Source organism: Myotis nattereri, assembly GCF_964212035.1.
Source record: "Myotis nattereri genome assembly, chromosome: 5".
NCBI lineage: Eukaryota > Metazoa > Chordata > Mammalia > Chiroptera > Vespertilionidae > Myotis > Myotis nattereri.
The window spans coordinates 20,026,306-20,052,626 of NC_138080.1; the positions used below are offsets into that span (position 1 = coordinate 20,026,306).

General features: G+C 49.1%; 1 protein-coding gene across 1 annotated transcript in view; it reads right to left on the minus strand.

Annotated features, from left to right (window-relative positions):
• Positions 1–26,321, minus strand: part of NWD1 (NACHT and WD repeat domain containing 1) — a gene marked incomplete at its 3' end in the record, with an annotated part of 59,930 nt that overhangs the window by 21,210 nt on the left and 12,399 nt on the right. The window contains exons 4-10 of the mRNA XM_081090684.1: positions 21,866–23,138; positions 14,353–14,556; positions 12,731–12,890; positions 11,229–11,346; positions 9,784–9,942; positions 4,624–4,821; positions 2,889–3,011 (exon numbers count right to left, since the gene is read on the minus strand). Coding sequence (XP_080946810.1) covers positions 2,889–3,011; positions 4,624–4,821; positions 9,784–9,942; positions 11,229–11,346; positions 12,731–12,890; positions 14,353–14,556; positions 21,866–23,138 — 2,235 coding nt within the window. The remainder of the gene's footprint in view (positions 1–2,888; positions 3,012–4,623; positions 4,822–9,783; positions 9,943–11,228; positions 11,347–12,730; positions 12,891–14,352; positions 14,557–21,865; positions 23,139–26,321) is intronic.

Here is a 26,321-nt window from a genome sequence, read left to right on the forward strand (position 1 = left end):
TGGAGAGAGGTTTTCTAAGCAAAACATGAAATTTCGAAGACATAATGGGGGGAAAAATTAACCAATTGGACTACATAAAAATGTAAAACTTCAGGAGGTAAAATGTAACTGAAAGGCATATGACAGATTGGAAGAAAATATTTGCAGTATATAACAGACACATGGAGACTCTCCTTAATAAACAAAACGTTCTTACAAATAAGCAAGAAAAACACAAATAACCTCACAAATTGGAGCAGGAATATAAACAGGAAATTGACAGGCACAGCAGGGTGGACAATAAGCATTATGAAATGATGCTCAACCTCATAGTCACCACACAAATGCAAGATGAAATACTAATACTATTATTACCCATCATATTGGCAAAAATTTTATAGATTGATTGCTGGAGTTCTGGCAAAGACATAAGAAATCAGCTATTCTCCTACCTTGCTAATGGGAGTTTAGGTTGACATATATTTGTAAGAAGGTAATTTGGTGCCGTTTATTAAAAGTTAAAATGTGCTATCTCTTGGTTTTGAAAATATACTATAATTATGTAAGATGTTGTCATTCGGGTGAACAGAGGGTACACAGGAGCTCTGTACTATTTTAGTTGGAAACTTTTTGTGAGTCTATAGGTATTTCAAAATAAATAGCTAAGAAAAAGAAGAATAAAGGAAAAGTGTGCATACAATTTGACTCAGAAATCCCACTTCTAGAAATGTCTTACAGAAATAAGAGTATAAAAGGACTTTAATTGTATCATTGTTTTATATGAAGATATTATGCAGGCATTAAAAATAAAAATATATATATATTTATGAATATATATATAATCAGTTGACCATGATAATCATTATTATTTTTATAGCCAATACTTACTGCTTCTATGTGCCAAGCATAGTTGTAAGTGGTTCGCATGCATTAAATTCCTTTAATCCTTGTAACAACAGTGTGAGATATGACTGTTATCCCATTATACAGATGCGGAAACTGAGGCTCAGCAGAATAGAGTAACTTATCCAAAGCCACCTACTTAATAAGTAGTGGAGCCACTATTTGAACCCAGAGCCCAAGCTCTCGATCACTACAAAATATTGTTACATTATATTATGATAAAAGCAAGTTGCAGCACAGTATATAAAATAGCATCATCTGATTTTTGACAAAAACTCAAAGTATATGAGCCCATAGAGAGTTATGTTAACATACGCCTGGAGAAAATTCGCTATTGGCATATGACAAACTGTGAACACCGATCACTTCCAGGAGGAGATTGAAAGGGGGAGAGACTAAAGGAAGGGAGTTTTAGGTCTTTATAATTTAAATTCCAACAAGATAGTGGGTGATTTTTATTTGTTGCAATTTGAGTATTTTCAAGCAACATTTTTATAAATAGTAATGCTTTATAATATATCCCCATAGATAACACTATATTACCGTTAACACGAATTAGAGATATATACATGATGTGGAAAAAGGTAAAATATATGATGTTAACTGAAAAAACAAACATGGTTGCAAAAGCTTATATGACGATGCCACATAATGACGTTTTGGTCAACAACTGCATACCCGATGGTGGTCCCATAAGATTACAATGGAGCTGAAGAATCCCTATGGCCTAGTGACGCTGTAGCCATTGTAGTGCAATGCCTCACTCACGTGTTTGTGATGCTGCTAGTGTGAACAGACCTACTGTGCTGCCAGCTGTATACTATGATGCTCCCACAATGATGAAATTGCCTAACGACTCATTTCTCAGAGCAGATTCTTTTTGTTAAGTGGGATATGACTCTGTAAAACCATGCCCTGGCCGGCTTGGCTCAGTGGATAGAGCGTCAGCCTGCGGACTGAAGGGTCCCAGGTTCGATTCTAGCCTAGGGCACATGCCTGGGTTGCGGGCTCGATCCCCAGTAGGGGGTGTGCAGGAGGCAGCCCGTCAGTGATTCTCTCTCATCATTGATGTTTCTATCTCTCTCTCCTTCTCCCTTCCTCTCTGAAATCAATAAAGAAATATATTTAAAATAAAAAATAAAACCAAACACCCGCTGAGGAAGGGAATCAAACCTGCAGCCTTTTGGAGTGCAGGACGATGCTCCAACCCACGGAGCCAGGGCAGGGTGCCCCTTTAAATTGTACATCCAAAGCGTGTGCCTCACTCCTCTCATCATAGTCTTAGCCCTGGTCTGTCTCTCTTCAGCCTCCAGAACAGGGCCTGGTGGACAGTGGACAGTCAATGACTGATCAAATGAATGAACTACAGTGGTGATGGGACTCTGCAGAAATGAAAACTTCACTGTGCCAAACAAGCTGCACAGATGTCCACAGTGCTCCGCCCTCCCTGACCTATACCGTCTGCAGTGTGGCTCTCCTCCTCCCATCGAGACATAAAGTCTGTGTCCCTGCTCATTGATTTTGGACTGTTCTCGTGACTTCCTTTGGCCAGCAGAATGGGACCGGGTGCCAGCTCCAAGGACAGTGCCGGGCCTTAAGAGACCTTGTGCTTGCCCTCTAGAGACCCTGCCTCCGCCCCAGCTCGCCCACTGGAGGGTGGGAGACCGTGTGGAGCACAGTTGAGTTGTCTCAGCTGAGAACATCCTGGACCAATCAGCTCCCAGATGCCTCACTAACGGATCACAGATGCATGAGCAAGCCTGGCTCAGACCAGAAGAGCTGCCTGGCTCATTCCAGCCTGACTTGTCAACTCACAGAAGGTGAGCTACATCCACAGCTATTGTTTGAAGCTACTGTGTTTTGGGGTGTTTTGTTGTGTGGTGATAACTAACGGATGCAGGATCAAAACCAGGGTTTTGATACAGAGAATTGGTAGTGGAGGGGATCTGGGGACTGACTGATGGACACCAGGAAGAAGGTGATCCTAAGCCAGAGCCCAGCCTCACCTGTGTGCCCAGTTAGGATGTGGATCGCCTGATGCTCTTCCATGTCCCACACCGCCACGGTGCCATCCTGGGTGCCAACCACCAGCAGCTTCTCTTCCAGGCTCCACGCCATAGCAGTGATGCCTACAGCCCACAGAAGACAACAGTGAGGACATCAGCGCCCAGGTACAAGTGCTCAGCCTTGAGGTCTTCTAATGGGTCCCCACTTCACAGATAGGGAAACTGAGGCACGGACAGGTTCAGTCCCTGTCCAGAGCCACACACCTAGGAAGTAGCAGAGCCAGGACTTCGAAGCCAGAGCTGTCAGTAATCATTGACAGCCCTGTACACCAAAGGGCTGCAGGTTTGATCACACCACCACACCAGATCCAGATCTCGGCTGTAACGCTTATGTTGCTCTTGGGGACTAAACCATAACTTGGTCATAAGCGTCTCCCTAGTTCAGCGGTTCTCACCCAGGGGCAATTCTGCTCCCTAGGGAACACTGGGCTGTAATGTGAGAGAATAATGAACTATTATATTTCATTTAAGCCGCTATTATTTTGGCCTTTGTTACAACATTTGAACTATATCCTAACAAATACACAGTGTTTTCCATTAAACCAGATTCAGTCTCAGAATCCTTCTCAATACAGCATTATAGTGGCTGAGCCTAAATCAATTGTCCCATTAATTGTACTTAATGTTGCTTAGAATTTCTATTTTGGAAGCATTATGCCTTGGGAGTATAGCTTTCCCTATAAGGCAACTGGCATAGAAGTGTTCTGAGTTGCGATAACTGACAGTTGAACCACAAGCTAATTGTATTCAGTGGCCTCCTGGTTAATGCAAGAGATTGTGGGTGAGCAGAAAAAGGAATGGATGAATGGCGGTGGGCTGGTAGATGGATGGATGGATGGATGGATGGATGGATGGATGGATGGATGGATATATGGCTGATTAGATGAGTAGGTGAGTGAATAGATAGATATTAAATGGGTAGACAGATGAGTCAATTGGTAGATGGGTAGGCAAACTGGTGAATGGCTGAGTGTATGGATGGGTGGAGGGTGAGTGAGTGGATGGAAGATGGCCAGATGAGGGAAATAGAAAGATAAGTGGTGTGGATAGAGGGACGGAAGGAAGGTAACTAATGGATGTATGAGTGGTGATGGGTGGATGGATGGAAGGAAGGAAGAAATGTAGAAAGGGGGGTGGATGGATGGATGGATGGGTGGATGGATAATTGATGGAAAGGTGGATAAGACAGAGAGATATATGAATAGAAGAAAGGGAAGAGAGGTTGATGGATAGATGAATAGATGGATGGAAGGAAGGAAGCAAGAAGGAAAGGAAGGCGGGAGAAAGAAAGAAGGAAGGAAGGAAAGAAGGACAGACGGAAGACAGGGGCCAGTCAGGCACCAGCCCTTAGCTTCCTGACTCACTAGCATCAGCCTGTAAATTGCAGACACTCTGTAGGATGGGTACTCAATTCTCAGAGACAAGAGCCTTAGAGGCAGTTGGCACCCCTCACTCTGGGCTCACTAGCAGTCTTCACACTAGTAGTCTATAGTCCCTGTGGACTGCAGACTCAGCATGAGACCGTGGGGGTAGCCTTGTGGACACCCTCGGGGCCTCCAGACTGGCAGAGGGGAGCCCCAGAGAGTTGCCTGAAACAACTACCCTCCCTTGTTCCCAGGCAAGGTGGCGGGGCGGGGGGTTCTGGTAGGACTTTTGCTACACTGGGGAGACCCACCTTTGTGACAGCCAGTGAGGGTCGCCCGGAGGGGTCCTCCTGGGGGCTGGAGGAATCCTCCGAGAGGCACCAGCACAGGGTGTGGGCACTCCCGGAACCAGCGCTGGGCCTGTTGGCACAGCTCTCCCACCAGTGCCGGATGCGAGGTGGCGAAGAAATGGAGTCTGGCCAGGATTTCTGTATATAGGATGCTCCTCTCTGCAACAGAGGGGACTCCAGTTAAAGGGAGGGGGTCTGCATTTCCAGGTCAGGCGCTCCCCCTTTCGCCCATCATCCTCTCCTGCCTCTCATCCAGGCACATTTGCCCCTACTTCAAGTGCGCAAGGTGGTCTCCAGCCTTTGGGCCTCCGCCTGGAACGTTCTCTTCCCCTCCCCTTTCTCGTGCCGGTCATCTCATTCTCATCTCAGCGCAAAGGTCACGTCGAAAAAAAGCATTCTCCAGTCCAGCCCTCCAGTCCGCACAGTCCCCGCCCCAGGCCTTATCGCAGTTGCAATCTGGCGTTTCTTTGCGTGTTTATTCTGGGGCCCAGCCACCCCCACTACCCTAGACCGGGAGTTTCCTGGAAACAGGAATAATGTTTGTCTTGTTCATTGCTGTGTCCTTACTGCCTAGAACCTTCCAGACACCCAACAAGTCTTGGTGAGAGAAATTCCCGGTCATTTCCCCAGCACTTCACAGTGACGTAGCGTATTAGTTTCTTGTGGCTGCTGTAACAAAAGGCCATAAGCTAGATGGCTTAAAACAACAGAACTTTATTCTCTCCCAGTTCTGGAGACGAGAAGTCCACAATCAAGGTGTCGGCAGGGCTGTGCTCCCTCGGAAGGCTCAAGGACAGGATACTTCCTTGTCTCTTCCAGCTTCTTGGGGCTCCAGGCATCCTTGGCTTGTGGCTGCATCACCCAGATCTCTGCCTTCATCTTCACACAGCCTTCTGCTCTGTGTGTCTCCATGTTTTCTCCTTTTCTGTTTCAAATCTCTCTCTGCTTCCTTTTTATAAAGATACTTGAGATTTCATTGAGGGTCCACCTAGATAATCTGGCATGAACTCTTCATCACATGATCCTTAACGTAATCATGCCTTTTGTCATATAAGGGGATTGTCACAGGTTCCAGGCATGAGGAAGTGAATATATATTGGGGGTGAGGGGTTGGCAGTTTTTTCTGCCTACCACACAGGGGTATCATCAGTATTAACCCAAGTTTATAAAGGGGAAAATTGGGGCACAGAGAGGTTGATCAATTTGCATAAGGTCACACAGCCAGTCAGAGGCAGGAATCTGACCCAAAGAGTTTGATTCCAATGCTAAGTAAAGACCAGGGACACCGAAGGCAGACAGTTTATCTGTCCCTGTCGTGGGGCCCTGAGGCAGTAGTGGCAATGGCCTGTGCCTTGGTTTGCTGGTGGGTGAAATGGGGCAGAGCCAGGACCGAGGGCAAGTGCCTCACTCGTCATGGATACAGAATTTAAGGTGGCGCCTATGAGCTCAACCATTAAGATAAATATAATTTTAATGCCATATTTTAAAAATAAAAATGAATGCACCTAAAACCCATTGTAAGAAACATGCCTCTAATTCATAGAAAATAAACAGCATGTGACCAGGCGGTTACTGAGCAAATTTCCCCAGAGCAAACAGGATGCGGGGGTGGAGGGGCAGTGTGTGTGTGTGTGTGTGGGGGGGGGCGGTTTCGGGGGTATGGACAGGGAGAGGGTATGAGAACTGTGCACGTGGCTGAGAGCACATTTTCCAGGAAGATTCCCCCAAACAAAGGGAGGTGGAGTCACCTAGAAACTCAGCCCGATTTTTTTTAATGGCCCAATGGGAGGCAGCAAGACATAGGCAACTATTAGGAAACAGGTGACCAAATAGTACTCAGCCAATCAGGAACCGGAGGCGGGACTAAATAGGCTAGGATCCCTGCCCCAGGTGTGTTCCTGCACAAAGGGTGCCTGCTCTCGAGAGTGTGCGGTGTTAAAAGTCTCCTTTGGCCATGCTCCTGTTTCCCAGTCTGTCATGGGAAATTCGGACAGGTGAGCCACGGCTCACACCATGATGAACACATTATAGTCTTTTAAATAAAAACAGGGTAACGAATGGCACCCCGCCAGGTCATCTTGGAGCCCAAGGCAATAGAAGTCAGTAATATCCACCCATTGTTAGGAGCTGAAAGTTCTGGAATGTGCAGCGATCAGATGGTTGCCCAACTGGGTCCTCTGGTGGCAACGTTTTGTTTCTACACCTCCTTGTGCTGGGGGAGCCACAAGTTGTCAATCAAGGATGCTGCAAAGAACGTGCTGTATTTGGGGCTTTTTAATTCTTCCCTTAAACCAGGCAGCTCTGCACAAGGCCGTTTTCCTGGGAAATCACTCCCTCTGAGGGTTACAACTCCTGGTGAGCATGAATGTGCGAGAAATGCGTAACTAATGGTGGACACCAGCGCCTTCCCCTTGGGCGGGACCCTAGACGCACTTTATTCACAGATGACGGAAGGCGAGGCTCACTCATTTCAGAAATGACTTGTCCAAGGCTGTTCACGTCTACAATATGGATGCTGTCGTGTGACAGGGAAAAGACCCTCGATGGCACCATGGGGACAGGCTGTGCATGAACGGACTCACCTACGCGTCCAGGCAGCCCTAGGCGGGAGGGATAATCATCATTCCATTTTGGCAGAGCTCTGGCTGAGAATGGAAAACTGAAGACTGCAAGGCAGGGGTGGGGTGGGGAGGATCAGGGGCCTGCGAGGTCACACTACCAGGAAGTGGTAGAGCCCTGATTTAAATCAACACAGTGGGGCTCAAACTCCACGCTCTTGGCCAGTACTGGTCTATGCGTGGGGGGGGGGGGGCAGATATGGCAGGGAGCAGGTGGGTGACACCCCTACACTCACGGAGCTCAAGCTGGTGGGGCAGACACACGATGTAAAAGGAAACCAGCAGAAATAATAAGTAAGAGCTAAGACAGATGGAAGCAGGGTGCAGTGATGGAAAAAGCAAGGGCTGGGGGTGGGGGGGGGGGCGTGTTCAGCTTCAGTGATGGTTGGCAGGCTTCTTGGAGGGGGAGCATTTGGCTGAGCTCTGAAGGAACCATGGGAGGGATATAGAAATTCAGCACCTTTATAAAGCCCTCTAATCAAAACCTGGTGGAATCATGTGATCAAGGCCACCCAGGCCACATCGCACTCAGAATGCCTTTTAAAAAATCAGAATATTACAAGTGTTGGTGAGGATGTGGGAAAATGGAACCCTTGGACCCTGGTGGTGGGATTGCAAAATGGTGCGGCTGCTATGGAAAACGGTATGGAAGTTCCTCAGAAAGTTAAACACAGAATTACTATCTGACTTAGAAATCCCACTTCTGAGTATACACCAAACGAATTGAAGGCAGTCTTGCCTGGCCAGCGTGGCTCAGTGGTTGAGCATCCACCTATAAACCAGGAGGTCACAGTTCAATTTCCAGCCAGCCAGGGCACATGCCCGGGTTGTGGGCTCAATCCCCAGTGTGTCGCGTGCAGGAGGCAGCCAATCAATGAGTTTCTCGCATCATTGATGTTTTTATCTCTCTCTCTCCCTCTCCCTTCCTCTCTGATATCAATAAAAGTTTTTTAAAAAGAAAGCAGTCTTGAAAAGATATTTGTATGTCCATGTTCACAGCAGCATTATGCACAAGTGCCCATCAATGGGTGAACGGATAAACAAAGTGTGGTCCATCCATACAGTGGAATATTATTCAACATAAAAGTAAGGAAATTCTGACACATGCTATGACACGGATGAAACTAGAGGACATCATGCTGAGTGAAAGAAGCCAGTCACGAAAGGCAAAGACTGTGTGAGTCCACCTACATGAGGTCCCTAGAGTATTCAGATTCCTAGAGACAGAAAGTAGAATGGTGAGTGCCAGGGGCTGGAGAAGGGGGGTGGGAGTTAGAGTTTAATGGGGACAAAGTTTCAGTTTAGGAAGATGGAAAGTTCTAGAGATGGATGGTGGCGATGGCTCAGAGCAATATGCTTGACTTAATGCCACTGAACTGTGTGCTTAAAAATGATTAAGCTGGCTGGTTTTCTCAGTGGTTAGAGCATCAGCCCGCAGGCTGAAGGGTTGCAAGCTTAATCCCTGCCCTGGTCGGGGTGCTTGTGGCAGGCAACCACTCGATGTGTCTCTCTCACATCGATGTTTCTCTCTCTGTGTCTCTCCCACTCCCTTCCACTCTCTCTCTCAAAAAAAAATAAAAAAAAAATCAATAGAAAAGAATGTCCTCCAGTAAGGATTGAAAAAAAAGTTACAGTGATAAATTTCATGTTACATGTATTTTACCACAATCTCAAAAAGCAAACAAACAAATGCCATCCTGGATGGAGCATCAGCTGAGGACTCAGAGATTCCCCAGTCCCGAGGGCAGCCTCACGACTTGCCCTGAGACCTGCGAAGGACTTATCAGATCAATGTTTGCAATTGATGGGGTGACAGGAAACACTGATTTTGAACCACAATGAAGCAAAATGTTATTCCTCAGAACAAGGATTCCCTCCTCTTTCTCATTAGTAGACCTGAGTTACCAAAAAGTCATGCTCAATTATTACAATTATGTTTTACATTTTATCAATAATAAAAAAAAAATCTGTTGGGCCTGGCTGGCATGGCTCAGTGGTTGAGTGTCGACCTCTGAACCAGGAGGTCAGGGTTCAATTCCCGGTCAGGGCACATGCCCGGGTTGCAGGCTGCATCCCCAGTGTGGGGCATGCAGGAGACAGCCAATCGATGGTTCTTTCTCATCATTGCTGTTTCTATCTCTCCCTTCCTCTCTGAAACCAATAAAATAGATACATATTTTTATTTAAATCTGTGGCAATGTGTTTTCTCTCCCGTTATATTAAGTGTTGACCTCCTTTCCTTGATTTTACCTGAACTATCACCTATCTGGTCCTTTCTAGAACTGGCGCTGGGCCGGGCGAGGGGATAGACACTGCTTTGGTAGTTTTCACTCCAAAGCTCTCCCGGATTCAACGGAAAGTTCTAGAGGCTGGACTAGGAGCAAGCCCAGGGTGCAGACAGGAAAGGTATGCTGGGTAGTAAAAGCCCAGCAGGTGGCTCAGGGAGGAGTGGGCTTCTGGTGGTCAGTACAGGGCGGACCCCGGCCAGGCCCGCCCGACTCACCCAGGCCCCGGAGCTCCACGGCCGGGCGGCACAGCTGGAGGGCTTCTCGGACCAGGCCCACCTCGGGGCAGTCCACGTGAGGGGCACACAGGTCAAAATCGTCCAACAGGCTCTCGATGCCCCCGGATACACCTCGGCAGGAAAGCCAGCTCATGCTGCCTGCGGGGAGAAGGGCTGTGAGGTGGGCTCCCAGGGCTGCTCACTCTTGCACAGCTGACACGGGGCCGTGACTCTCTGCGGCGGGCAGTCCTGTGCACTGCAGCGTGTGGAGGAGGATCCCTGGTCTCCACCCGCCAGAGGCCAGTAGCATCCCCCGAATCATGATGATCAAAAACATAAACATTGGCAAGTGTTCCCTGGGGGGCCAAATCACCCCTGGTTGAGAATCACAGGGATGAATGAGTGATCGAAACATACTTACATACATACATACAGACATAGATACATATATACATAGATATATACATACATATACATACACACTAGTAGAATAGATAGATACATACATACATACATACATACATAGAATAGATAAATAGATGGATAGACAGAAAGATGGATAAATAGATGACAGATGGAAAGACAAAGATGACAGACATAGATGATAGAGATAGAAATGATAGACAAATATAAATGGTAATTAGAGATAGAGATAATCCTATATAATAAAAGGCTAATATGCAAATTGCTGAACAGTGGAACGGCTACGATGCGCACTTACCAACAGGGGGCAGACACTCAATGCAGGAGTTGCCCCTGGTGGTCAGTGCGCTCCCACAGGGGGAGCACCGCTCAGCCCAATGCCGGGCTCATGGCTGGCGAGCACAGCGGTGGTGGTGGGAGCCTCTCTTGCCTCCTCGGCAGTACTGAGGACCCCTTGGGGGATGTCCGACTGCTGGGTGGCAGTTGGACATCCCCTGAGGAGTCCCGGACTGCGAGAGGGCACAGGCCGGGCTGAGGGATGCCCCCACTCCAATGCACAAATGTCATGCACCAGGCCTCTAATATATAATAAATAGACAAAAAGAAAGATGGATGGATAGATATAAAGATGATAGACGTAAATGAAAGATAGAGATAGAAATGATAGACAGATATGACAGGTAGATATGATTGAGGAACAGATATGATAGCACGATGGTAGGTAAACAGATAGACAATTGCTATATTGATAGACAGACAGGGTCACTCTCATTCTAAGGCTGACTTCCTCACCCTCTGCACTATCAACTAGCACTCAATGCCAATAGCACGCCCTCCCTGAGAATTGACAACCAAAATATCTCCAGCTATTGCCAAGTGCTCCCTGCAAAGGGGGCACAGAACCACACCAGGTGAGATCCAGTGCCTAAGAGAAGCCACGGACGTTGACTTTTGCCCTTCACTCTTCCCAGGCTCTTGAAAGGGGTAGGACCGTGGAGGGCTGAGACCTGCCCAGGGCTTACCCAGCACCTCCTGCTTCAGCTCCTCCAGGCGGCCCGAGTGGAGCAGGTGATAGGGCAACTCCTTCAGCTTCCGCAGGTTTGCCACGGTGTCCGAGAACCACAAAGGCTGGGGCGCCACCTGCAGAGGAGGAGGGGGTGGCAGGCCAGGCGGGGCGCTATGTGATGCTGGAGGGAACGGGGACACGATTCCAGACAGAGATGCCCTAGACCCGTGGTCGGCAAACTGCGGCTCGTGAGCCACATGCGGCTCTTTGGCCCCTTGAGTGTGGCTCTTCCTAAGCCTTAGGAGTACCCTAATTAAGTTAATAACAGTGTACCTACCTAAATAGTTTAAGTTTAAAAAATTTGGCTCTCAAAAGAAATTTCAATCGTTGTCCTGTTGATATTTGGCTCTGTTGACGAATGAGTTTGCCGACCACTGGCCTAGACCCACCACAAGTTGGGCTGGGGCAGAGGGAGGGATGTGGGGTTCCGGGAATCCAAGGGGCATGAAGGCAGAGCCTCAGAGGATACGTAGGAGCCTGTCTGGTGAAATGTGAGGGCAAACAACGGGGTTCCTGGGCAAGGGAATGGCATGTGCAAAGGTCCAAAGGTGAGAGAGAGCAGAATGAGAGTTTGGGGAGGGCTGAATAGTGGGCAGTCATGGTGGGAAAGAGACTGGGGAGTTTGTAGGCAGAAGATCATGAATATCAGGCTGGGGAGGTTGGGCAGGACACAGAGGGCACTGGGGAGCCATGGGAGGTGTTAGAGGAGGGGCGTGATCAGGCTGCATTGTCAGAAGCATTCCTTGGGAGGATGGTCTGAAGCAGGAGGTCCTGGGGCTGGGAGGCCAGGAAGGAGTACAGACCACGTCCCAGGGGGAAAGGATGCGACAGCCTGCAGGGGTTCTGGGCACAAGGGAGAAGACCTGTGAGTCCTGAGAGAGGAGAAAGGGCAGCACCGAGAAACAGTCAGGCCTGGCCCTGTCTCTGGCCTCCCCTGTCCATCACGGGGAACAAAGAAAAAAGAAAAATCTATGACAACAGAAGACTTGCAAGTGTATTTGCTAATTGCAATCAATGGGCTGCAGTTATGGAAGATGTTAATGTCAGGGGAAATTGACAGAGGAGCCCATGGGAAGTCTCTGCATTCAATCTGCAACTCCTCTTAAATCTAAAATGATTTCAAAAATCACTTTAAAAAATGATTTTAAGAAACTTGTAAGTTCTGCCTCAGAGTGAAGGAAACACAAAGTAAAGACAAGTAATTGAGAAGGAAGAAAAACCTGGAAGGCTTCCTGAAGGAAGAGGCATTTAAGCTGTGCCTTGAGGTGTTTGAGAGGCAAAAACAAACAAAGAAACAAAAAAACCGAGCAGGCAGCACATCAGCTAAAGATGCCAAGTCTTAGAGCTCCTGGGCATAAAAGAAGAAAGACTGGAAGGAAATGTGTAAATAGTGACTTGGTCTTGCCCGCACAGCTGGGTGGAGGTTGAAGGTGGGGAACAGGGGTGCAGACACCTCACCTTGCGGTCCAGGTTCAGGGGCTTCCCCACCAGTGGAAGGGTGATGAGCTTCTTGGTGCCCTGGCTCCAGGCTCCCAAGAAGAAGTCAGCCAAGATTCCGTGCCTCGTGGCTTTCTCGGGCCCCGACAAGTAGCGTTCCCGGACCACCTCAGCCAGCTGTCTGCAGAGAGGGGACATGGGCTGGTGGGCCTGGGGACCCGGCAAGCTCGGAGCTGTCAGGAGACAGTTCCCAAATGCAAGTCCACCCTAAATCACCATCCAGATGCTCACTAAGTCTTCTGACCACCTGTCCTAGTTGCTACTTAACATTTATCTCTTAATCTACCCATCTCCCCCCCCTCAAATAAATTTATTTAAAAAGGAACCTTTGGGCTCCTCGTGTTAAACATAAAATAAGCTATTGAATGACCCAGCAATTCTATCCCTGGAATTATATACAGTATATATGCAGTATATATATTCTGAGTATATTCCAAGAGAATTGGAAAACTTGTACACACAAGGTCACAGCAGCACTATTCACACTCGCCAAAAGGGGGAAGCAACCCGAATATCCATCAGTGGATGAACAGATAAGTAAATGGTGATGCATCCATACAACCATAAGGAGGAATGCAGCCTTGACACGTGCTGTAACGTGGATGAATCTCGAAAACATGATGCTGAGTGAGAGAAGCCAGATGCAAAAGGCCACGTGTTGTGTGATCCCATCGATATACAATGTCCAGGCCGGGCCAGGCCAGGCCCAGAGACAGAACATGGGTTAGACCAGGGGTGGGCAAACTTTTTGACTCGAGGGCCACAATGGGTTCTTAAACTGGACCGGAGGGCCGGAACAAAAGCATGGATGGAGTGTTTGTGTGAACTAATATAAATTCAAACTAAACATCATTACATAAAAGGGTACAGTCTTTTTTTTTTTTTTTTTTTAGTTTTATTCATTTCAAACAGGCCGGATCTGGCCCGCGGGCCGTAGTTTGCCCACGGCTGGGTTAGAGGTTGCCAGGGGCCGTGGGGGAAGTGGGGGTGACTGCTCATGGGGCCGGGGTCTCCTTTGGGGTGATGAACATGTCCTGGAACTACTTAGAGGGGATGATTGCAAATGCTGTGAATGTACTAAGTGCCACTGAATTGTACACTTAAAAATGGTGACTTTTATGAGTGAACTAGAGGCCCGGTGCACAAATTCGTGCACATATGGGGTCCCTTGGCCTGGCCGGTGATCAGGACCATCTTGACCAGTCCCATACGGGGGCAGCTGGGGAGGGACCTGGGAGGGCTCCAGGGCGTGTCCAGCCTATCTTGCCCAGTCCTGATTGGCCAGACCCCAGCAGCAAGCTAACCTACCGGTTGGAGCATCTGCCCCCTGGTGGTCAGTGTGCATCATAGCGACTGGTCAAGCAGTCGACACTTAGCATATTAGACTCTTATTCTATAGGATTTCTCCTCATAAAAACCATGTTAGTTGTGTTAGAGTAGGGGCATGGAAACCCTTGAATGCTGGACCACGTGGACTTGACCCCTGGGGATGGGGAGAGGAGAGGATCTGGACCGAGGAGGAGCTTGGTCAGTGAGTCTTGCTCTGGGGTACCTAGACGGCGTGGCCTCGGCACTGGACCCACCTGTGGGCGACGGCCAGGAGTGTGAAGCCATCCACAGGCCGCCTGGCCAAGCAGTTGCCCAGGTCACGACGGAGCCTCACCCACAGCAGGGGTGGGAAGCGCAGCAGCTCCTTGCTGGGCGGGGTCCAGTCCTGGTACACAGCCTGCAGGACCTCATCGTCCAGGGACAGGACGTCCTTCAGCTCAGCCTCCGAGAGCCCGTGCCTGCAGGGAGGAAGGACGGGAAACACCCCTGTGGCTCCTGCGCATAGAGGACGCAGACACCAGGGGATAAAGGGACATGGCCAGCTGCACCGTGTCCTGCCCGTCACCCCGGGGATCAGCGTTTGGGCAGTGCCCAGGCCCAGTGGGCACCAACGCCTGGTTCCAGCTGTACCCATCACGTAAGACCTTTCCTTCTGCATCCACACAGCTACAGAACCTCAAACCACCCCCTCCCCAGGGGAGCATCGGGAGGGAGAGAGGGGGTAACTTAGGAAAACAATGCAGAAACCAACTCTGCCCACCCCAGGCTACCCCAAATTTCCTGGCCGGAGAAAGGGCTGAGTGAGAGAGAGGGAGTGGCTTTACATGGGGCGATCGATCGTCTGAAGTTCTGGCGCTGAACTGAGTGGACTTCCCAGCACCTGCGAGCGTGAGGGCTTCGCGGGGACGGGACGGTCAGAGCTCGTTTCGGAGCAGGGGAGCGCGGGAGGCTGGCCTCTGCTCGCACCTCACTTACAAACTCGTGTGGACTTTTTAAAAAATTCTGTTGTGTTGAGCAAAGTCTTTGTTAGGGTCGATCAAACCTAAGGGTCTTCATTTTGATCAAGACATACAGAGATTACCTACTGAGAATTCTCTGATGCATGACAAGGTGGGTATCAACAGCAGAGAGAGAGAGAGGGAGAGAGAGAGAGAGAGAGGAAGAGAGAGAGGGAGGGAGAGAGCGCGCAGAAGGGTCTCTCAGGCTGAGGCGGACTTTCTCACACTCAGCACTGCTGACATGTGGGCTCCATCATTCCCTGAGGGGTGTCCTGTGCACGGCAGGGTGTTGAGCGGCATCCCTGACCTCCACCCATTAGACGTCAGTAGCAGCCCCCTCCCGAGTTATGACAACAAAAATGTCCCCAGGCATTGCCAGGTGTTCCTGGGGGGCAGAGGTATGTGTGGAGAATCTCCCCGGTGAGAACCGCTGGCCTAGAACAACTCAGATCTGCTCCAACTCAGATCCGTCCTGGGGGCGGGAGCTCAGCTGGGCTGCTGGGTGCTGTGAGGGTAACGAACACACTCCTGGCTCCACCATCACCCCAAGGACTACCGTCTGCAAACAGCATATGTTCATTGAGCTGGAGGCACCGAAGTCCCCTCCCCTGCAGGCACCATCCTTCAACCGCCTTCCGCACCTGGAGGCGGGGTGGGCGTGGGAGGTGTGGGGGGGTCCTGCCCTCAGTGAAGCCCCTCTGCTTTACTAATTGGATCAGATGTGGAGCCAGAAAGGCCAATTGACTTCTGTCTCCCCGGATTTTGCAGGTGGGATTCAAGGGGGAGCCAGGACGATGGCGTCAGGTCCCTGAAACGGGAGCTCGAGATGCCAACGGAAGCTTGAGGCAAGCTGGACGTCTGGGGAGGAGAAAGGAAGGGCCTCGCACAAAAGCTGATGTGCGGAGCGGATCCAGAGGGAGAGGGGATGAAAAGCTGCCCTGATTCCTGTGGCTTGCCTGTTTCCATGACAACCTGCTTCCTCCATAAAGACAGCATCGCAGTGGCCTGATGGCCCGAACCCTTTATTCTGGAACATTCCCCAGTCTATCGTTGTAGAGTCCATGCCAGGCCCCCACTCTGGGGCACCGGCGGCGAAATCTGGGGTATGGCCCCTGGAGCTGGCTTTGGAGCGGCCCTGGACTCCCGAGCCCCTCCCGTGGCCTCGGCAGGAAGCCCTGGTCGCTTAAGCGTTCGTGTGAATGGGATTCTGTTCCTGGCAAACCAGCCAAGCAACAGACAAAAAGCCCCCTCGCCGGTCCCCGCCCATCTTGCCTGATTTGTGGCAAACGATAGAGGTCGGAAAGAGAAAAACTGCCCCCAAAACAGAGAGGAGGCAAAACTGCACTGTCAAGCATTTCTGCTGATGGGCGCGCGTGTTCCCGGCGGCTTTTATCAAGGCAAACTATTGCCTGGCGTGTCTGCTCCTTGGCCTCCATCCCTCCCTCCTGGGGCTGGAGCGCAGCTGGGCTGCTGGGTGCGTGGGATGAACAGGCTTCTAGCTCCTGCTCGTTTTCTCTGACTCACTGTCCACACCTGGCATCTCCGAGCCGTCCCTGCTGGCCATCCTGAGCCAGGTTCACCAGAGTTTGCAGCCCCCAAACCTTCTCTGGGCTGAGCAAACTTCGTTCCTTTAAACTCCGTAAACACACTAGAATCGGATTTTCCTGTTACAGCTTTGCTGACTCCCATGCCACAAGCCTATAATTAGATGTAGATACAGGCTTGAGGTTGAGTCTTCAGAGAAGTTTGCTTTTTTAAAAAATATGTATTTTTATTCCTTTCAGAGAGGAAGAGAGAGAGAGAGACATCAATGATGAGAGAATCATGGATCAGCTGCCTCCTGCACGCCCCCTACTGGGGATCCAGCCCGCAACCTGGGCATGTGCCCTGACTGGGAATTGAACCAGTGACCTCTTAGTTCATAAGTCGATGCTCAACCACTGTGCCACACTGGCTGGGCCAGAGAAGTTAGCTTTCAGACGAATTTTTTTCTGAGATCTCCCGCACGTTGTGATCTCCCTGGATGTGATCACAAGGAGACATCAGACCAAACATCAGGTGGAAGGACCTACAATCTCTTTACACGCCCCCCGCCCCCCCCCCCCGCCCGCCACAAGCTGTGCTCCCTGGACCAGCAGCATCGAAGGAGAGATACCCGAGTCCCAGACCCTACCCCAGAACTCCTGTACCAGACCCATTATTCAAAAACAGGACCAGGATACATATGCCCATTAAAAATTGAGGAATGTATCCCTGGCTGGTTTGGCTCAGTGGATAGAGCATCAGCCTGCAGACTGAAGGGTCCCAGGTTCGATTCCAGCCAAGGGCACATACAGGTTGTGGCTTGATCCCAGCCCTGGTAGGGTCATATGCGGGAGGCAACCAATCCATGTGTCTCTCTCACATCGATGTTTCTCTCTGTCTCTCCCCCTCCTTTCCACTCTCTCTAAAAAAAATCAATGGAAAAAAATAGCCTCGGGTGAGGTGAGGATTAACAACAACAAAAAGTAAAAAAAATAATTGAGGAATGTGGTCCATGCTCTTCGAAAGGGCAAAGACAGACAACAGAATGTTCCCGATTATAGGAGACCAAAGAGATGACAACTAAATGCAGTGTGTGGTTCTGAATTGGCAGCTATAAAGGACATTTTGTGACAATTGGCAAGTTTTAACTATAAACTGTGTATTAAATATAATTGTGTCGGTGGTACATTTCCTGTGTTTCATAATTGTCCTGTGGCAGCGTGGGGTTCTAGTTGTCCTTGTTCTTAGGAAATATGTAACATATTTAAGGGTACAGAGGAATGATGCCTGTAATAAATTCTCAAATGGCTCAGGGGAAAACTGTATGTGGATTTGTATGTGTATGTATATGTATAAATAGATAGGTATCGAGACAGATTAGATAGATAAATAAAAAGGGAGAATGACAGATAAATAGAACGGATTATAAATAAAAGAAAAATAGCTAGCTAGCTAGAGAAAAATAGATGATAGATCAGTAGAAAAAAAACAGAAAGAAAGAAAAATGGTAGATAGATAGATAGATAGATGATAGATAGAAGGAGGGTATGAAGGAAAACATTGGTAAGTAAATAAGAGAGGGAGAGCCCGGCCGGCATGGCTCAGGGGTTGAGCGTCGACCTATGAACTAGGAGGTCACGGTTTGATTCAGGTCAGGGCACATGGCGGGGTTGTGGGCTTGATCCCCAGTGCAGGGCATGCAGGAGGCAGCTGATCAATGATTCTCTCTCATCACTGTTGCTTCTACAGTGGGGCCTTGACTTACGAGTGTCCCGACTAATGAGTTTTTCGAGATACAAGCCGTCTCTCGGCCGATTTTTTGCTTTGAGTTGCAAGCTAAAATTTGGGTTATGAGCCAGCTTCAGATACCCCACCGCTAGTTGGCGCAGCGAACGTCACAGTGAACGCCACAACATCAGCCCAGCATCACGTGTCTCACTCGTTCGCTTTATGATTTGACATACGAGTAATTTGAGTTACGAGCTCCGTCACGGAACGAATTAAACTCGTAAGTCAAGGCCCCACTGTATTTCTCTCTTCTTCTTCCTTCCTCTCTGAAATCAATAAACACACATTAAAAAAGGAGAAAGAGAAGGAAAATGAGAGGGAGGGAGATAAAGCTAATGCGGCCAATCGGTGGCTCTGCAGGAAGGGCGTCTGGCGGCAGTTGTCAGCGAGAGCCGATCTGCCTGCAGGGGACACGTGGCGGCGCCCCGGGACAGTTTTGGGTGCCGTGATGAGGATGGCATCTTGTGGGTGGAGGCAAGGGATGCTGTTTACCACCCTCCTGTGCACGGGAGGCCCCCACACACCGCCAAGAAGAATGCGCCCCAAACCTCAGTAGCGCCAGGGCTGAGATAACCCGATGTAGGGGAATTCTCTGCACGATGGGAGTTCTTCCATTAGTCTATAATTGGAAAGTATTTCAAAGTAAAATGTTTACAAAATAAACCTTATATTTCTGTCTGCATAGAGACAGAAAGCAGGTCAGTGGGTATCAGGAACCAGGGGAGGGAGGGCGGGGAGGGGTTGCGAATGCAGATGGGGTTTCCTTTGGGGGTGATGAAATGTTCTGGAGATGGACAGTGGTTGCTGAAACTGGGGATGTACAAAATGCCACTGAAATGTACACTTTATAATTTCTTTTTTAAAAATATTTTTAGAGCGAGAGGAAGAGGAGATGAAGAGAGAGAAACATTGATGTGAGAGTGAAGCATCAATTGGCTGCCTTCTGGGGATTGAGCCTTCAACCCTGGGCATGTGCCCTGACCAGGAATCGAACCAGCAACCTTTCTGACCAACTGAGCCACACTGGCCAGGGCGAAATGTACACTTTAAAGGAGTGAACTTGACGATACATGAATTATTGCGGGTGGAATAGTGTTTCCCCCAAATAAGCGTCAACCTGGAACCCGTGAATGGAACCTTATTTGACAATAGTCTTTGGGGATGTGATCAGGTTAAGATGAGGTCATCCTGAATGAAGGTGGGCCCTCATCTAACAAGCAGTGTCCTTTCAAGAAGAAGGAAATTCAGACAGAGAGACACGCACAGGGAGAGGCCAGGAGACAACAGACGCAGAGGCTGGAGTGAAGCAGAAGAGCCCAGGGAAGGCCTAGGACAGATTCTCCACTAGCACCTGAGCACGGCCCTGCTGACACCTTGGTTTCAGACTTCTGGACTCCAGCACTGTAAGAGAACAAAGTTCTCTCGTTCTAAGCCAGCCTCCCAGTTTGTGATTTGTTACAGCAGCCCTAGGAGATGACTGCATGCCTTATATGTCAAGTTTGAAAAGAGGACCTGGGTTGCAGGTTTGAGCCCCAGCCCTATTCGGGGGCTCTGTGTGGGAGGCAACCAACCAATTGATGTCTCTCTCTCTCTCTCTCTCCCCCACTCCCATTCCCTTCCACTTTCTCTAAAAAAAAAAAAAAATCAATGGGAAAAAATCCTTGGGTAAGGATTAATAAAAATAAATTAATTAAATTAAATAAAAAGAGTTAAACACAGAGAAAAAGGAACCCTTGTGCACTGTTGGTGGGATTGTAAATTGGTACAGCCACTATGGAAAACAGCATGGTGGTTCTTCAAAAAATTAAAAATAGAGCTGACATATGCACCCAGCAATTCCACCTCCGGGTATTTATCTGAAGAAATCCAAAGCACTAATTGGAAAAGACATATGTACCCCTATGCTCATTGCAGCATTATTTACAATAGCCAAGATATGGAAACAACCTAAATGTTCATCAATGAATGAATGGATAAAGAAGAGATGGTATCCTATATAATAAAAGTGCAGCATGCAAATTGTCCCTGCGACCGGGAGTTTGTCTGGGAGTTCGACCAGGGGCCAGGGCTGGCCTGGGGAAGGGAGGGAGGCGCTGGCCGGCAGCCACTAGGGACCCTACTAATGCACACATTTTGTGCACTGGGCCTCTAAAATATATATATATATAGCCCAGTCTGTGAAATTGCACGGCCCCGCCCACCCGTGCTGGTCATTACAGTGTTAGGGCCACAGGCCTTTTATAATATATATAATATATAGATAGATAGATATAGATATAGATATAGATATATAGATATATAGATAGATAGATATAGGTATATCTATATCTATATATCTATATCTATCTATCTATATATATATATAGTGGAATATTACTCTGCCATAAAAAAGAATGAAATCTTGTCATTTGTGACAACCTGGATGACCTAGAGCAGTGGTTCTCAACCTGTGGGTCGCGACCCCTTTGGGGGTCGAACCACCCTTTCACAGGGGTCGCCTAAGACCATCAGAAAACACATATATAATCACATATTGTTTTTGTCATTAATCACTATGCTTTCATTATGTTCAATTTGTAACAATGAAATTGGGGGTCACCGCACCATGAGGAACTGTTTTAAAGGGTCGAGGCATTAGGAAGGTTGAGAACCACTGACCTAGAGGGTTGTCTATTAAGTGAAATAAGTCAGACAACAACAAATACCGTATGATTTAACTTGTATGTGGAATCTAAAACACTAAACAAATAAATAGGCAAAACAAAACAGAAACAGACCCATAGATACAGAGAACAAGCTGATGGTTGCCAAAGGGGAGGAGGATGGGGGTGGCTGGAAAAGAAACAATATATGATCTAGAACAAGGTAATATTGAAAATAATAATAATGATGAAGGTCAGATTAATATTATAAACTGTCATCAGACTCCCTCAGGTCTGTGCAAGGTTTTTGCTTGAGGTTTTCTGAGAATTTCCTTGTTTTCAAAAAAAACTAAAAATTATTTCATGTGTAAAAAATAAGGCCGAAATCACCTTTCCCAAAAAATGCATTGCAATTGCCCTGGACCGTGCGGCTCAGTTGGTTGGACATTGTCCCATACACTGAAAGGTTCCATCCCCGATCAGGGCACATACCTGGGTTGTGGGTTCAACCCCAGGTATGGGAGGTAACCTATCTCTCCCCCCACCCCTTCCTGTCTCTAAAATCAATACACACATGCTCGGTGAGGATTAAAAAGAAAAAACATGCATTGCAACTAATGTTTCTCAGCAATATGCATTATGAGTTGTATATTAGATAGCAACTTAGTACATTAAATCACATTTATTTTTAAGAGAGGAACTTTTATGTGGCATGTTTTGTACTTTTCTTGTACATGAGCTCTATTTACTGGCATAAAAAAATAAAATTAATCCAGGACTGTTTTTTTTAACGTGGAGAAAAAACAGAGACTTACCGGGAAGACACGAGGTAGCCCAGCACCCGGGCCACCAGGAGCTGCCCGTGGGTCTGCTCCAGGCGGGCACACAGCTCGTGCAACATGTCCTCGGCAGTGGAGGCCAGAGGGGCGGGCACAGTGAAGGACGCCCACTTCCGGGCCTCCTCAAAGGCCAGCCTCAGCTGCCCGGGGTGCCCGCACTCCGGGAGGCCGGCCCAGAGCAGATCCCTCTGCCCTGGGCTCAGTGTCCTCCTGGAGGCCGCCAGCAGGAGCCCGATCAACTCTTGCCCTTGGCTGCTGGAGAGGGGTTCCACCTCCCAGTAGGACTCTGGGTCCTTGAGCGTCTGCTGCACGGCGTCTAAAACTCCCCGCTGCCCTGAGCAGGCCGAGAAGATGAGGTGGACCCTGGGGGGACACTTTGGAGGCAGCCAGGGGACCCTCCTCCAGCGGTGGGCGGAGTCCACATCATCCACGGAGTCCAGCAGGATCACCAGGGACTCGAAGTTTCGGCAGGAGACGGTGTGCAGGAGGGTGTGGAAAAACTGGACCACCCTGCTGTGGGCCTCCAGGACCTGGGCGGGAGGCAGGGGCAGCCCGTAGGCCAGGCACACCTGGAAGCAGATGCTCCGGAGCAGGCTGTGGGCATCGCGGCTCATCTGTGATGTCCCCAGAAGCCGCAGGACGGTCACCGTCTTGCAGCCCAGCAGCCCCGGCATCTGCTCGGCCAGCTTGCACATCAGAGCCGTCTTCCCGATGCCCGGGGGTCCGAAAAGCACCAGGGGCGTGTGGGGGTGAGTGTCACTCTGCCGGAGTCGCCGTCCCACCCGGGCCAGGAGCTCCTGGCGCCCGCAGAAGGTCCTTGTGGCCTCGGCACTCAGCCCCAGGTGGTGGCGGATCTCCTGGTAGAGCCAGGCCAGTTCCTGCCTGCCCTCCTCCAGCTCCCGGAGGCGCTGGAGCACCTGGTGGTTAGCCCTGGCCACAAACTGCTCCCCCAGCTCCTGCAGGTACCGGGCGTGAGCCTTATTTTTGGGGTTCACCAGGTCGCGGCTCCACGGCAGGTGGTGGGCCTTGAGGACTCCCGGCTGCATGTCAGCGATGCGCCCCTTGAGGCTGCTGAGAAGGTTCTGGGCGTCTGTGTCCAGGCAGCCGTCTGCGAGCCGGTCCACCATCTTGAGGGCACAGTCATCCAGGATGTGTCTGTTCAGGTCCCGGATCTCCCTCAAGAAGATAGTGGCCCCCTGCTCCCCATCTGTCGAGCTCAGCAGACCCCGTTCTATCTCCCACTCGATGACTGCAAAAGTAGAGGAGAAGGGAAGAGAGTGTGTGTCACCCGCTGGCCTGAGTGGGGACACTGGGGAGACACATTTGGGAGGTGGGGATAGTGGCTCTGAAGCTCAACATGCGCCTGAGTGATATGGCAGAACCTTAGACCAGTGGTCGGCAAACCGCGGCTCGCGAGCCACATGCGGCTCTTTGGCCCCTTGACTGTGGCTCTTCCACAAAATACCACGTGCGGGCGCGCACGTACTGTGCGAAGTTGACTTAAAACTTTAAGTAAAGTTTATTAAGTTAATTTTAGGGAACGTTGTGGAGTGAAAGGAGATGTAGTGTCGAGGATTGAGAAAGGAATGTTGAGATGGTTTGGACATATAGAGAGGATGAACGGAAGGAGGTAGACGAAACAAGTATACAAGACGAGTGTGGATGGGAGAGTTGGAAGGGGTCGACCTCAGCAAACGTACCTCAATCAGACTGAGGACGTTTTTAGCAAAGGCCAGCTTAGGAGGACCCTAATTAAGTTAATAACAATGTACCTACCTGTATAGTTTAAGTTTAAAAAATTTGGCTCTCAAAAGAAATTTCAGTCGTTGTACTGTCGATATTTGGCTCTGTTGACTATTGAGTTTGCCGACCACTGCCCTAGACAAATGAATGCTCTCCAGTATGTCCCAATAAAACTTTATTTAAAAAAACAAACAGTGGGCTGGATTTGGTCCTCGGGCCATCCTTTGCCAGACCCTTGTCCCAGAGCAGGTAGCAGCTGCCCCGAGAACCCATATTTTCCAGAACCGAAGGGCCATGCTGACTTCTCAGAAGCCATTGTTTGGAACTAGCAGCCAGACCGACGGAGTTATGTCTGAAGCTGCCCTGCACTCAGCAGAGGCTGCCAGCTCTTTGCAGCTGAGTGAGCCAGCCCCTTGGAGGCAGGACTTAGTCTCTGAGCCAAAGACAGGAGCCACTCAGAAGTCCTCCTTGGAGTGACCCCACACTCACCTCAGTCCTGGGAACAGAGGCCAGAGGCGTGAAGGCAACTCATAGTCCCAAGATGGGGTCCTTCTTGGACCCAGTTCGGCATGAACCCATCCAAGACCATCTTCAAGCTCTGTGACCTTGTGCAAACCACGGTACCTCTCTGAATCTGTTTCCTCCCTGTGACATGGACATACCAGTCCAATCCTGAGGGGCTGTTTTGAGGATTTTCTATGAACCAATACTGTGAAAAGCTGGGCACGCTGTGCTGAAGGGACAAAGCCAAGCAAAAGATGACAGACTGTGCAATTCCATCTTCTATAACATGTTGAAATCAAATGATAGAGATGGAGATGGATCGGTGGTTGCCAAGGGCTGGGTGTTGGGAGGGGTAAGTGTGCCTCTAAAGGGGTAGCAGCAGGGATCCTTCCAGTAAGGGAACAGCCCTATGCATTGACTGTGGTGGTGACTTGAAGCTACACGGGTGATAAAGTTGCACGGAATGAAATACACATGCATAGGCCGGTTGCACTCAGACACACACACGCCAAGTGTGTGCCTGTGAAAGTAGCGCGCTCTCTGGATTATAACAATGTCCACGTCTTGGTTGTAATATTGTACTCTAGTTTTGCAAGCTGTTACCTTTGGTGGAAACTGGTTAAAGGGTGCCTGGTGGGTAGTCACAAAATAGCAATATAGGGAATTTAGTCAATCATTCTATATAATAAAAGCCTAATATGCTAAATGTCCCACTGACCGACCATTTGACCTGTCGCTGTGACACACACTGACCACCAGGGGGCAGACACTCCAACCGGTAGGTTAGCTTGCTGCTGGGATCCAGCTGATAGGGCTGGGCAAGATGGGCAGAACACGCCCTGGAGCCTGCCCACAGTTCCTCCCTTGCCCCGATTGTGCACCAGTGGGGTCCCTAGGCCTGGCCTGCCCCCTCTCACAATTTGGGACCCTTCAGGGGATGTCAGAGAGCTGGTTTCGGCCCGATCCCTGCAGGCCAGGCTGATTCCCACCAGTGCAGGAATCTGTGCACCAGGCCTCTAGTATTGTAATAACTATGAATGGTACTAGGTGGGAATCACTTCATAAATCATATAAATGTCTAACCACTATGCTGCACACCTGAAACTAATATAAAATAATATTGAATGTCCAGATAAATAAATAAAAAGCAGCCCATCCAGCAAGGCTCAGTGGTTGAGTTCGACCTATGAATCAGGAGGTTGAAGTTCAATTCCCGGTCAGAGCATATGCCCGGGTTGCAGGCTCCATTCCCAGTGTGGGATGTGCAGGAGGCAGCCGATCAATGATTCTCTCTCATCATTGATGTTTCTATCTCTCTCTCCCTCTCTCTTCCTCTCTGGAATCAATAAAAAATTTTTTAAAATAGATAAATAAATGAAAAGCAGATCTCATGCACTCTCCCCCCACCTCCTTGCTGTGTGCCCAGTGGTTTGCCTCATCCACTCCAGGGCCAGTAAATAATAAACTCCTTTTTCTTTAAAATAAAAATAATAAAAAAGAATACATGAAACCTCTTTCTACTATTTTTTTGCAACTTCCTGTGAATTTCAAAATAAAAAGTTTTTAGAAAAGAAAGCTGAGCAAGGTATCTGGAAAATAACATGCCCGAGACGCCATTGCTGACATGCATTATGCTTTCTGCTACTTTCGAGGCGTTCCTATTCGTTCTTTCATGCGGGACTTCTTAACTGGCTAGGTCTGACATTGCTGCTTAGAGCTCCAATGAGGTCATGGCTAGGACAAGACCCTTTAAACCCCACAAGGACTCCATGACATACTAACTCTGACTAGTTCCATTTTACAGATGAGAAAACTGAGTCTATAAGCCTGCGAGAAGTCAGTACAGCTGGAGAGGGGCCAGGCTGAGCTGTAAATCCAGCCCCATTTCAAAGCACAGACCCCAGATGCTGAGCATGGCTTTTTTTTTTTTTTAATATATTTTATTGATTTTTTACAGAGAGGAAGGGAGAGAGATAGATAGTTAGAAACATCGATGAGAGAGAAACATTGATCAGCTGCCTCCTGCACATCTCCTACTGGGGATGTGCCCGCAACCCAGGTACATGCCCTTGACCGGAATCGAACCCAGGACCTTTCGGTCCGCAGGCCGATGCTCTATCCACTGAGCCAAACCGGTTTCGGCTGAGCATGGCTTTGATGGCAGGCATGTCATGAAGGCAATTCG